Source organism: Salmo salar, chromosome 14, assembly GCF_965601325.2.
Source record: "Salmo salar chromosome 14, fSalSal1, whole genome shotgun sequence".
Taxonomy (NCBI): domain Eukaryota; kingdom Metazoa; phylum Chordata; class Actinopteri; order Salmoniformes; family Salmonidae; genus Salmo; species Salmo salar.
In genome coordinates, this window is record NC_138304.1 from 42,636,186 (window position 1) to 42,650,155 (window position 13,970).

General features: G+C 48.6%; 1 protein-coding gene across 2 annotated transcripts in view; it reads right to left on the reverse strand.

Annotated features, from left to right (window-relative positions):
• The window catches only part of LOC106569671 (WD repeat-containing protein 47), a 29,850-nt gene extending 16,465 nt beyond the window's left edge, over positions 1-13,385 (reverse strand). Inside the window, exons 1-9 of one of the 2 annotated variants that reach the window (XM_014141233.3) lie at positions 13,183-13,385; positions 11,465-11,634; positions 10,513-10,596; positions 10,211-10,295; positions 8,830-8,961; positions 6,917-7,093; positions 6,248-6,750; positions 5,731-5,836; positions 3,797-3,990 (exon numbers count right to left, since the gene is read on the reverse strand). In XM_014141233.3, coding sequence (XP_013996708.1) covers positions 3,797-3,990; positions 5,731-5,836; positions 6,248-6,750; positions 6,917-7,093; positions 8,830-8,961; positions 10,211-10,295; positions 10,513-10,596; positions 11,465-11,622 — 1,439 coding nt within the window. In that variant the 5' untranslated portion in view covers positions 11,623-11,634; positions 13,183-13,385. Of the gene's footprint in view, positions 1-3,796; positions 3,991-5,730; positions 5,837-6,247; positions 6,751-6,916; positions 7,094-8,829; positions 8,962-10,210; positions 10,296-10,512; positions 10,597-11,464; positions 11,635-13,009; positions 13,147-13,182 lie in introns of those variants that run through there. The other variant, XM_014141234.3, reaches the window with a different exon arrangement.
• Positions 13,386-13,970: the final 585 nt, after the last annotated feature.

The window sequence follows — 13,970 nt, forward strand, 5'->3', positions numbered from 1 at the left end:
CAGGGTATTAAAGACACTTCATAAAGAACAGGGGAGCATTAGTGTGTGTGTGTGTGTGTGGGTGGGGGGGGTTGCTGGTGGCTTCCCCCACCCCCACCTCTCCCCAGCCCAACTCCCAGGCACACCCTGATCCATCTGGGGCTCCGTACTAAGTTCCATTATACACCCCATCATTCCATACCTCAAAGACAACCGCCTAAACCATAGACACCCACCCACCCCATAGACACCCACCTACCCCATAGACACCCACCCTACCCCATAGACACCCACCCACCCCATAGACACCCACCCACCCCATAGACACCCACCTACCCCATAGACACCCACCCACCCATAGACACCCACCCACCCCATAGACACCCACCTACCCCATAGACACCCACCCACCCATAGACACCCACCCCATAGACACCCACCCACCCACCTCATAGACACCCACCCACCTCATAGACACCCACCCACCCACCTCATAGACACCCACCCACCTCAGACACCCACCCACCCACCCACCCCATAGACACCCACCCACCCACCCCATAGACACCCACCCACCCCATAGACACCCACCCACCTCATAGACACTCACCCACCCCATAGACACCCACCCACCCCATAGACACACACCCACCCACCCCATAGACACCCACCCACCCCATAGACACCCACCCACCCCATAGACAGACACCCACCCACCTCATAGACACCCACCCACCCACCCACCTCAGACACCCACCCACCCACCCCATAGACACCCACCCACCTCATAGACACCCACCCACCCCATAGACACACACCCACCCACCTCATAGACACCCACCCACCCCATAGACACCCACCCACCCCATAGACAGACACCCACCCACCTCAGACACCCACCCACCTCATAGACACTCACCCACCCCATAGACACCCACCCACCCCATAGACACCCACCCACCCCATAGACACCCACCCACCCACCTCATAGACACCCACCCACCCCATAGACACACACCCACCCACCCACCCCATAGACACCCACCCACCCCATAGACACCCACCCACCCCATAGACACCCACCCACTCCATAGACACCCACCCACTCCATAGACACCCACCCATAGACACCCACCCATAGACACCCACCCACCCACCTCATAGACACCCACCCACTCCATAGACACCCACCCACTCCATAGACACCCACCCACTCCATAGACACCCACCCACTCCATAGACACCCACCCACTCCATAGACACCCACCCACTCCATAGACACCCACCCATAGACACCCACCCATAGACACCCACCCACTCCATAGACACCCACCCATAGACACCCACCCACTCCATAGACACCCACCCACTCCATAGACACCCACCCATAGACACCCACCCATAGACACCCACCCACTCCATAGACACCCACCCACTCCATAGACACCCACCCATAGACACCCACCCACTCCATAGACACCCACCCACTCCATAGACACCCACCCATAGACACCCACCCACTCCATAGACACCCACCCATAGACACCCACCCACTCCATAGACACCCACCCATAGACAACCACCTGCAACAACACCCCTGAGACCACCTTCTCCAAACCAAACTCTACACACACACAATCCAACCTCCCCTTTCAGACCCTGTTAGTGGAAGAACACAACAGTCTATCTGTAAGCAGCAGGCAACATGTAGTGGAACAGGACAATAGAACAGTCCAACGGGGGACCATCCTCCAGGCTGGACTCTCATTAACATTGTGTTTTTACCGTAGATATAGAACCCTAGATAGGGGCTCTATAACATCAGCCTAGCCACAGGAAATAGAATCTGTCTACTGATACTGTATATAGTCTTTGATAGAGATGACCACATAGGGTCAGGCCATACTCTTCCTTCTAGACTGTGGTGTGCATCAGTTGGACAAAGAGCTTTTGATTGCTCTCCCCATCTACGCCCTCTCCTCCTTCACACCCCTCCCTTCATCCCACCCCCTGTATTATTTAGAAGGGCAGGGCATAATGACATCATTAGAATTCTTTGGGGCCTTTCTTAGTTCCTTTGTGTTCTTCTAACTAGACTCAATGTTCCCATATGTTTTAAATCATGCTGAACCCAGCCTGTCCTGAATGTTTAGATATAACGTCAGTGTCTCTCCATCGTATCAGAGCCAAGTCATGAGCTGTACAGGGAAGGCTGTTCGGGGAAGGAAGGCTGTACAGGGAAGGCTGTTCGGGGAAGGAAGGCTGTACAGGGAAGGCTGTTCGGGGAAGGAAGGCTGTACAGGGAAGGCTGTTCGGGGAAGGAAGGCTGTACAGGGAAGGCTGTTCGGGGAAGGAAGGCTGTACAGGGAAGGCTGTTCGGGGAAGGAAGGCTGTACAGGGAAGGCTGTTCGGGGAAGGAAGGCTGTACGGGGAAGGAAGGCTGTACGGGGAAGGAAGGCTGTTCGGGGAAGGAAGGCTGTTCGGGGAAGGAAGGCTGTTCGGGGAAGGAAGGCTGTTCGGGGAAGGAAGGCTGTACGGGGAAGGAAGGCTGTACGGGGAAGGAAGGCTGTTCGGGGAAGGAAGGCTGTTCGGGGAAGGCTGTACGGGGAAGGCTGTACAGGGAAGGAAGGCTGTACAGGGAAGGAAGGCTGTACGGGGAAGGCTGTACGGGGAAGGCTGTACGGGGAAGGCTGTACGGGGAAGGAAGGCTGTACGGGGAAGGCTGTACGGGGAAGGCTGTACGGGGAAGGCTGTACGGGGAAGGCTGTACAGGGAAGGAAGGCTGTACAGGGAAGGCTGTACAGGGAAGGCTGTACGGGGAAGGCTGTACGGGGAAGGAAGGCTGTACGGGGAAGGCTGTACAGGGAAGGCTGTACGGGGAAGGCTGTACGGGGAAGGCTGTACAGGGAAGGAAGGCTGTACAGGGAAGGCTGTACAGGGAAGGCTGTACGGGGAAGGCTGTACGGGGAAGGAAGGCTGTACGGGGAAGGCTGTACGGGGAAGGCTGTACGGGGAAGGAAGGCTGTACAGGGAAGGCTGTACGGGGAAGGCTGTACGGGGAAGGCTGTACGGGGAAGGCTGTACGGGGAAGGCTGTACGGGGAAGGCTGTACAGGGAAGGCTGTACAGGGAAGGCTGTACAGGGAAGGAAGACTGTACGGGGAAGGAAGGCTGTACGGGGAAGGCTGTACGGGGAAGGCTGTACGGGGAAGGCTGTACGGGGAAGGCTGTACGGGGAAGGCTGTACGGGGAAGGAAGGCTGTACGGGGAAGGCTGTACAGGGAAGGCTGTACGGGGAAGGCTGTACGGGGAAGGAAGGCTGTACAGGGAAGGCTGTACGGGGAAGGCTGTACGGGGAAGGCTGTACGGGGAAGGCTGTACAGGGAAGGCTGTACAGGGAAGGCTGTACAGGGAAGGCTGTACAGGGAAGGCTGTACAGGGAAGGCTGTACGGGGAAGGCTGTACGGGGAAGGCTGTACAGGGAAGGCTGTACGGGGAAGGCTGTACAGGGAAGGCTCCACCTCCACATCGTCTTCTAAATCTGACAAGTGTACTTTTAGTTTTTTTCCAAAGAGTGAGGAGTGCTTGATTTAAACGATATGTTCAACAACAGAGAAACCCTTATTCCATCCATTAGGATCAGGAAGTACTAGTACATTACATAATGTAACATCTGAGGTCTGTAGCAGAGGGAACAGTCCAAGACAAGGAGAGTCAAAATGGAAATCAACTCATCAAAACATGATCAAACAAAACTGTGATGGGTGAAAACCTGACCTATTGGGGAAGTGAAGTCCTGTGCTGTGTGTGTGTCTAACCTGTTGAGGAACTTCTCAGTGAGGCTGTGCTGCATGGCGTCTGTCCCGGGGGCTGGCTGGTCACTGTGTTGTACTCCTCCCTCCAGAAGCATCTGCTGGTAGAGTTGTCTCTGCTGCTGCTTCTGTTCCAGGTGCTGCTGGACCCTCAAACGCTGGCGGTAGAATTCCTCAAACTTCTCTGTCGAGTCACGCAACTAGATGGTAACGCACATTTACTAAACAACAAACCAAATTCTGAACTGTTGGAAGTACAGCCAACTTCTTACATAGAGCCATTCACATGCAAAGCCAGAAGTGACGGCACAGCCCTTCAGAGAGAGGAAAAGGAAGGTGTCATAACTTCCTCTACTGTACCCTCTGCTTTCAGATGGGCATTAACTTAACACGTCACCTGGGGGCCAAACTGGCAGCACAACCAAGAGGAGGTAGAGAGGTGGGGGGGTATAGACAGAGAGAGGCCGGGGGGGTATAGACAGGGGGGGGTGTACAGACAGAGAGAGGCAGGGGGGGGGGGGGGGGGGAGGGGGGGGGGGTATAGACAGAGAGAGGGGGGGGTATAGACAGAGAGGCGGGGGGGTATAGACAGAGAGAGGCGGGGGGGGGGGGTATAGACAGAGAGAGGCGGGGGGGGGGGGTATAGACAGAGAGAGGCGGGGGGGGGGGGGGTATAGACAGAGAGAGGCTAGACAGAGAGAGGCGGGGGGGGGTATAGACAGAGAGAGGCGGGGGGGGGGGTATAGACAGAGAGAGGCAGGGGGGGGTATAGACAGAGAGAGGCAGGGGGGGGGGTATAGACAGAGAGAGGTGGGGGGGGGGTATAGACAGAGAGAGGCGGGGGGGGGTATAGACAGAGAGAGGCGGGGGGGGGGGTATAGACAGAGAGAGGCGGGGGGGGTATAGACAGAGAGAGGCGGGGGGGGGGGTATAGACAGAGAGAGGTGGGGGGGGGGGGTATAGACAGAGAGAGGTGGGGGGGGGGGTATAGACAGAGAGAGGTGGGGGGGGGGGGTATAGACAGAGAGAGGCGGGGGGGGGGGGGGTATAGACAGAGAGAGGCGGGGGGGGGGGTATAGACAGAGAGAGGCGGGGGGGGGTATAGACAGAGAGAGGCGGGGGGGGTATAGACAGAGAGAGGCGGGGGGGGGGGGGTATAGACAGAGAGAGGCGGGGGGGGTATAGACAGAGAGGCGGGGGGGGGGGGGGGGGGTATAGACAGAGAGAGGCGGGGGTGTATAGACAGAGAGAGGCGGGGGGGTGTATAGACAGAGAGAGGCGGGGGGGGTGTATAGACAGAGAGAGGCGGGGATATAGATATATATACATACATACATACATACATACACACCGAAATGTGGCAGAGGGAGCCATAAAGCTGGGTCTCATCTGAAGGTGAAATCACAGTCTAATGTTACTGGTCTGTTTATCAGTCTAATGTCCCACTCTGCTACTGGTCTGTTTATCAGTCTAAGCAGGGCTTTACATTCACAGTCTGGCTATAGGCTAGACAGGACAGCTGTGGCAGGGTAGAGCAGAGAACAGTCTGCTCTCCTCTAAGGCTAGGTTATAATTAGAGGGAAGTCAGGCAACTAGTGTCCTTTGGGCTGTACTGTTCTGTAACTCAGCGAGACAAAATGAAAGAGAGAGAAGGATGAGGAAAGAGAAAAAGAATAGGGCAGGCGGCAGGTCTCTTGGGTGTAACCCAGGCTCTGTAAGCCGCAGACGGTCGATGACTCAGTGAGTCTCAGACACAGATTCATCTCAGGCCTATATTTAGACTGAGGGACGCCACCATCTTTGAAAGGAACTCTCTCCACAACCCCAATCATCACACATCAGTAGGAAAGATAACTCTGTAGGGTTTGTCTGAACCGGTTCAAAAGGCCAAAATGTGTATATTAAGCAAAAGAGATGGTAAATCCTCATCAGGTGTTTACCTCGTTCCTCCCTGCAGAGCCTGGTGACGGGGCGTCCTCTCCAGGGGCAGAGTCGGGGCGCAGGGTGCCTGAACTCATCTTATCCACGGGCGTGTCCGTCCTGGAGCTACAGAGACAGACCCAGAGAGACCACATTAATGGACTACGTAACGTGTTACTGCATTAACGACGGCTGTAATGTCCAGACACTCCTAAGATAACCACTACTGTCACTCTGCTCCTCCCTAATAAGTGGGTGTTGAGCATCACTGAGCGCCTTCTTCGACAGTCGTTGAAGGTAGAGGCTCTCTAGTGCTTCCTACTACAGAGCTTAGTCCTCAGTCAATGCTTAGCCTACCCTAGACGATGCTCGGCCATTCTTCTAGAGGAAAACTACTAGTGCTACAAATGAGTGGCAGATCAGTTCCTATCCTGGTCCCAGATCTGTTTGTGCTATAATGACTTGTCATGCCCGTACTGCATTCAAAAAAAAATGTTTTTGAAAAAGTGCAACATAAATGTAAACTATCTTTCGCACCTCTCAGGAGACTCCTCAAAGATGCTGTGGCAGTCATAGCTGTCCAACATCAGACTCCTGCTTAGACTCTGACCCCCCATGTGGAAGTTAGCGAAGGAATGAGACATGGGGGACATCCCCTTCCTCCCTGCCGTGTCCCCCCCTGGGCCCCTCTTCTCCTGGCCAGACAGCCCATATGACAGGCCGTCCAGGGCCGGGTTCAGAGACCGGGACATGTAGGTGTCTGCGGACTGGGGGCGGCGGAGGGGCGAGGAGGGGTAGGGGGACAGTTTGCTGATGAGCGGGGTGAGGAGGTCTGCATAGCTGGCCTTGGCAGGCTTGACCAGGCGGTCCACATGAATCTGAAGCAACTTCTGCTCGAAGGCGCAGGAAAAGACACTGTGGGACAGGTTCTGCATCCAGGACAGTAAGGACAGGTCCAGGTCGTCACAGCCGTTCCCACACAGCATGTCCACCCCTAGGAGCACCTCGCCCTCCGTGATCTCCTCGCCTGTCGCCTTGCTCTGGAGACAGAGGCACACAATATATTAGTTAGTCAATCAATCATTAAACTAACTAAATCAACCAACCAACCCATCCATCCTATTCACCAAGCATGAATATCATATATGATCTAAAATGCAAGTCATTTGCACAATGCTGTGTAACAGAACACTTGGATCCCCCCACCTGACAGAACTCTACACAGCACTCATACAGAACTCCTTTAATGAGGAGCTGGAAGAGGCGGTTCCCTGAGGCCCTGAACCCCGCCTCACTCAGCTTCCTGTCTGCAGGGATGAACTCTGCCACCATGGTGCACGCCTCCTCAAAACAGTGCACCCGTGCCGTGCTGGGGTTCCAGTCCTGGAGGGGAAACATTTATACTTTAGTCATTTAGATAAAAACCCACCCACGACACCAGGGTCATCTCATAATAATACATTTTGGAGACAGTTGGAAAACTTCCACATTGAACAAATAACAACTAGCTATAGATGAATAATAAAACATGCTATTGAGTTATGGATGAATAATATAAACATACAGTACCAGTCAAAAGGACACCCCTACTCATTCAGGGGTTTCTTTATTTTTACTATTTTCTACATTGTATAATGGTGAAGACATCAAAACTATGAAATAACCATCATGAGGTAGTCACCTGGAATGCATTTCAATTAACAGGTGTGCCTTGTTAAAAGTTAATTTGTGGAATTTCTTTCCTTCTTAATGCGTTTGAGCCAATCAGTTGTGTTGTGACCAGGTAGAGGTAGTATACAGAAGATAGCCCTATTTGGTAAAAGACCAAGTCCATATTATGGCAAGAACAGCTCAAATAAGCAAAGAGAAATGACAGTCCATCATCCAAGTGCAGTCGCACAAAACATCAAGCGCTATGGTGAAACTGGCTCTCATGAGGACCATCCCAGGAAAGGAAGACCCAGAGTTACCTCTGCTAAAGATAACTGTAATGAACTTAACTGAACCTCAGATTGCAGCGCAAATAAATGCTTCAGAGTTCAAGTAACAGACACATCTCAACATCAACTGTTCAGGGGAGACTGCGTGAATCAGGCCTTCATGGTCGAATTGCTGCAAAGAAACCACTACTAAAGGACACCAATAAGAAGAGACTTGCTTGGGCCAAGAAACACGAGCAAAAGACATTAGACCGGTGGAAATCTTTATTTTGGTCTGATGAGTACAAATTTGAGATTTTTGGTTCCAACCGCTGTGTCTTTGTGAGACGCAGAGTAGCTGAGCGGATGATCTCTGCATGTGTGGTTCCCACCATGAAGCATGGAGGAGGTGGTGTGATGGTGTGGGGGTGCTTTGCTGGCGACACTGTCAGCGATTTATTTAGAAATCAAGGCACACTTAACCAGCATGGCTACCACAGCATTCTACAGCAATACGCCATCCCATCTGGTTTGCGCTTTGTGGGACTATCATTTATTTATCAACAAGACAATGACCTAACACACCTTCAGGCTGTGTCAAGGCTATTTGACCAAGAAGGAGAGTGATGCATCAGATGATCTGTCACCCGACCTCGACCCAATTGAGATGGTTTGGGATGAGTTGGACCACAGAGTGAAGGAAAAGCAGCCAACAAGTGCTCAGCATATGTGGGAACTCCAAGACTGTTGGAAAAGCATTCCTCATGAAGCTGGTTGAGAGAATCCTAAGATGCATCAAGTCAAAGGGTGGCTACGTTGAAGAATCTAAAATATATTTTGATTTGTTTAAGACTTTTTTGGTTACTACATGATTCCATATGTGTTATTTCATAGTTTTGATGTCTTCTATTATTCTACATTGTAGAAAATAGTAAAGAAAAACCCTTGAATGAGCAGGTGTATCCAAACTTTTGACTGATACTGTATGTTTATTATTAATCTATAGCTATATCATAAGCGCTCACACATGCTTATAACAATGCCCTTTGATACCTGCTTTCAGTAAACTATTACCAACATTTCTTCAAAGTAAATATTATCATCAATCACAGTGCTAGAATAAAAGATGCATTATTATTACTTTAAATGAACAGATACCATTCATAAGATCAGATGCCATAACTATAAAACGTGTCATGCCTTGAACTCAGCGTGGTTGGTGAGACGAGGCAGAGTGAGGAGCAGACATAGCTTGCTGTAGTCATCTTTAGATGGACAGAACTCCTCCAGGGCATGAAGACACTTCACCGCCTCCTGCATGGTGAACTCCAGCTGAGAGAGAAGAGAGTTTAGCCACCTCACATTGACTCATGTTTCCCTCACATGTAGCAGCTGGCTACTGTTTCCCCTCACATGTAGCAGCTGGCTACTGTTTCCCTCACATGTAGCAGCTGGCTACTGTTTCCCTCACATGTAGCAGCTGGCTACTGTTTCCCTCACATGTAGCAGCTGGCTACTGTTTCCCTCACATGTAGCAGTAGGCTACTTGATGCAGTGTAGAGGGTTCACACACACACAAGGCCTTTTATGCATATTTATTCATTTCTAGAGGCAATGTGGCATCCCCCAAGACTCATCATTCCCTCAGAAACCAAGAGAGAAGGGGGGGATGAAAAATAATGGTTTTGAACATCCAAACCCAGAATGTCTGTAGATCCTGTAGAAAAGTAGCTACTTGTTATCGGTGTCTGAGGCCTAGATTAGAACTGCCAAGGTAGAAGGGCCCAGATCGCTGTCATGTCCAAGGGAAAAAATGGCAGTGTTGCTTTGAACTGCTTCGAATAAATATGTAAAAGAGATTTTCACGAGAAACAAATCTAGACCTAACACAAACACATAGAAACTTGCACAATCAGACTCACGTGTCACACACACTAACTCATGCTGGGCAAAAGATCAGAATTGGGTTGCCTGTGTAAACGTTTCAGATCTGCATTCTCTGTGACTAAGCTAATATAGGACAATGAGTAGAGAAAGATCAGAGATTGTGTGTTTACTAGGAACAAAAAAAAGAGTCTGACAGATGGAGAAAGAAAGGAGGGCTGTTTCGTGATTCGTGGCTCATTTGTTTGCTCATTCAGAGGGAGACAGAGGAAAGGAGACAGGAATATGTAATGCCAGAGACAGACAACTAGAACAAGGTCCAGCAAGGAAGGAAGAGGGCGAGAGAGAGAGGCGGAGACCCTATTCGTATTACAGCCATCAGCACATTGCTAAACCCCTGTACATAGCTGATGTAAAACCCCTGTACATAGCTGATGTAAAACCCCTGTACATAGCTGATGTAAAACCCCTGTACATAGCTGATGTAAAACCCCTGTACATAGCTGATATGACACATGAAATTGCAATCTTTTTTTAAACCTTTTTGAGTGCAATATTTACTGTTAATTTCGAATAATTTGTCTTGTCATTTTTGTTTATTTCACTCGTTTTGGTAATGTAAACACTTTTTCCATGCCAATAAAACCCCTTTCAAATGAATTGAGAGAGAGGGGCTCTTCTTTGTCTGTTGACTCACATGCTGTGGCTCGTCCTCAGCAGACATGGCGTTGTTCACACACAGGGCCTCCAGAAACTTCTGCTTCAGGACGATGTAACGGAACCTACGACAACAAATTATGGCCCAAGAACATGTCTCAGAAAAGTAATTCAAACCCAGCATCTGCCTGTACATTCAAGCCTGGGTGTCAGGTTGCTAACGTGTAGCTGTTTGAAAAGGCAATAATGTAGCATTGCTAAGTGCAGAAATGGTCAGGTACAGTCAGACTAAATACATTCATTTCTGACCACAGAATTAGTGTCATATTAATGAAGTCTCACCTTTTCCTGTCAAACTTGTCCATGCACTCCAGCGGCTGAATAAACTGAAGCACCTCGTCCCACTGCCCATCTAGTACCAGTTGCCTGGACAGAGATAAACAATTCAACCAAAAAAAGCGAGACAATAAATCAGGTGTAGAATACTCAGTGTTAGTGACACCTAATGCCCCTGTTATGTGCTCTGAGCCTATTCACACTAGCTAGATCATTTCAGTAAAACTTCAGAACAAAAACCAACCAAACATGTAAACAAAGGATTCTCCAATTCACTTCCCTGCTTGCCATCTCCTATGGAAACAGATTGTCTTGATTGGTCGGTGTAATACAGGGGCAGATAAAAGACAGGCAGTGAATGGTCACCTGGTAACAGTGGGGCCCTCTGTGTGAAAGGGAGTCCAACTCCAATCAGTCATTTCACAAACTCAGCTGAGTGGAATTCCAAAGCGGCGTAACAGTACACTGTTGTCTGACATTTAAAATGGGCACTCCAATCCAGTCTAGCATAGAGGGGGTCTGGATCATTATTGCACGAACAAAGGAATTTATGCTACACTTTCTGAACATTGTGTTTCAGCATTTAGTTTAGCAACCAGTGACCTATTAATATGAGACTGAAAAAATCCCACTTGCAAGGAGTTAATTATAATTATTTGTAATGCTGGACAGCAACAACTTAATCTGTCAACTGTTGTTTTGCAGCAATCGCTTATGGAGGTGTCCTGATATGCTATGGGAGAGCCCCAAACCCTTTGTATTTCTAACACTATCCACATAGTGAGACCCAAACAGTAATGTCAGGGTCATACTCATTAGGGCACACGTAACAAAACATTTTGCAACAGAAAACGAAAATGGACATTCCTTATTGAATAGCCCAAGTAGTCTCTCCCTGTTTAAGTTTTTCTTTTTTGCTGTTTGGTGCCTAATGAATACAAGCCAGGCCTTTGTGTACCTGAGGAAGAGCATGTCGTCAGAGAAGAGTCCGTTGATGACTCCGCTCTCCTTCTCCAGGGCCAGCATGCTAATGTGGAGCTTCCTGGAGTTGAGGAAGTCCAGGATCACCTTGATGATCTCCACCTCCTTCACATTGATGATCTCCTCTGCTGTCATGGTAACGACGGGCTGACACACACACCAACAACAAAACTCAGGGTAAGTATACACACCATAAACGGAGGCTCTCATGTTGATTGTAGAAAGGCAGCCTAGTATCTGTCTGCTAAACAATCAATTCCTAATGTAATACCTCTTTATTGCCACACTGTGTTCAACAGTCTTCGTTGCTCCTGATATTTTCACTTGGCCAACAACTGTTATAACTGACCTTGCTTACTTTTGAATAGACTTTCAAGAAGTCTAGCTTAATATATTTCAATTCCTCCCAGAAAACAAGCACAGGAAACCTAGGCCTACTCAATGTGAACGACATGACGAAATCCTCAATTGAACATAATGGAATCAAACCCCAAATCTGACCACTGTGATTAGCAGATTAACAGCAAATCAGCGTCAATAGAAAGTCTGCAGCAGAGAGTTAATCCAATCACAGCTGTGCTATTAATTATGTAGTAATAACAGTAACACATTATGGATTAGGACCCATTAACGGCAAATTCACAAAGTTTGGAAACCCCATGCCGGGAAGGCACTGTAACCTATCATATTTAATTACACTTTTGTTCAAGGGTTCACCAGTGGATAAAAATAGGAGAAATACCATTGATTTAGGTTACTGTCATGATAAATGTAAATGTAAAAAATTAGGATTTGAGCCAGAAATTCCGACAATTGCCATCAAACCTACAACTGCAAACAAGTTAAATTACCGCCGATTTCATTGATTTACTGCTTAGGCTACAGTTGCACAGGGGATAACGCAGCCTGAATGCTGAGTAAGGATTTAGATAGCAGGACTATTGACATACTGTAACTATCTTGGTGTTGCGCTGCAATCTGCATTGTTATTAACAACATGTCCAAGCAAGTGGTTGCTCAAAACATACTGATAAATGTTACAACATTATGCTTTTACATTTAGTTTAAGAATAGGTGCATCCAACAAAGAACAAGGTTAGATATCTGGCAATCAACAAAACATTCAGAAAAGAAAATGAACAACCAAATTGCATGCAAAGATTCATTGCTGGTGACACTTACAGCTGCAGCATGGAAACTATGCGCAGCGCATCACCTAAAAATAGGTTGAACTAACTAACTAGTTAATTAGAAAACTTATAACATTATATAGGGTTCCAAAAAAATCAACATCTATTTACAATCTAGAACTAGCTAACAATGTAGCTAGGCACTGCAGCTATGGGTGGGGTTCAAACACATTAGCTAGCTAGCTACTAGCTAAGTAGCTAGCAAGCTGCTTCACCTCAACCTGTTCTTGTCTGTTATGAAATAAACGACAAGACAAGCACACATTTCTCCGAAATATTAGCAAGCTAACTAACTACCTAACATGAGCATATGTTAGCTGGTAGCGACATACCACGACAAGTACTGTTGTCAGGAACGCACACCGAAAACGGCTATGACAGATTCAGACCAGAAGAATGGCTAGCCAGACCAAGAGAGACATGCATCATCCGCTAGCAGCACAGACGGGATGGGTGGCGAGGCTTCCCACGCATTAACACGCCCTCGATGCGATTTAGAGCTCACCTTGGTCTAAAAATACATGGGCTGTAAACACGCTCCTTAGATTTCTTTCTGTTGTTGAAAATCGTAGCTGTCAGAGCGATTCTGCTTCGTTTTGTTCGTCAGTCTCTTTTGTTGTTTCTCTCTCCCTTTCTGTTGTCTTCTCGGATGGATTTCTGCTGCTGGTAGTAAGTAGCCTGCTACCCAGCCCCTCCGGTTGTCAAGCGCAACGCTTCGTCTGTCTACCAATCAAATCCCAGCATTTTCACAGGGGCGCCCCAAGCGTCTCTCTTGCTAAATAAAACCTGCATAGCCCTGGCGTTGACGATCGACATTCCCACCGTCCTTTGAACATGATCATCAAATAAACTGTAATCAACGTCCAATTATGCCACTTGCAATGAGATAATTACTTGGCAGGTGTATGTCACTTCCAACCCCAAGAGAGGACGGGATGGTGGATGAATAATCCCATGCCTTCACCTCCCAGATTAGGAAGTGTTCCATGTACGCGTAGTCGCAGATTCACAGTGGGAAATTCAACAATCGGGTAAATACAGTTATATGCTTGAAGGACATGGCCCTCTGAAAAGGTTTAAAGAGGATTACGACAGACAGTGATACGACGTAAATCTGGTTGGTATTATTCTCATTTGATTGCCTAAGGTTGCTCTTGCTCATTAGGTTTTCTATGAGAAAACAGTAAAAGAACAGTAAAATGACAAACTGTTCATCTTGATATTTTTACCACTGGTATGTAATCCCTGTATGTAAACCTATGCATCTTCCATGAGGTCTTGACCGTCATGGCA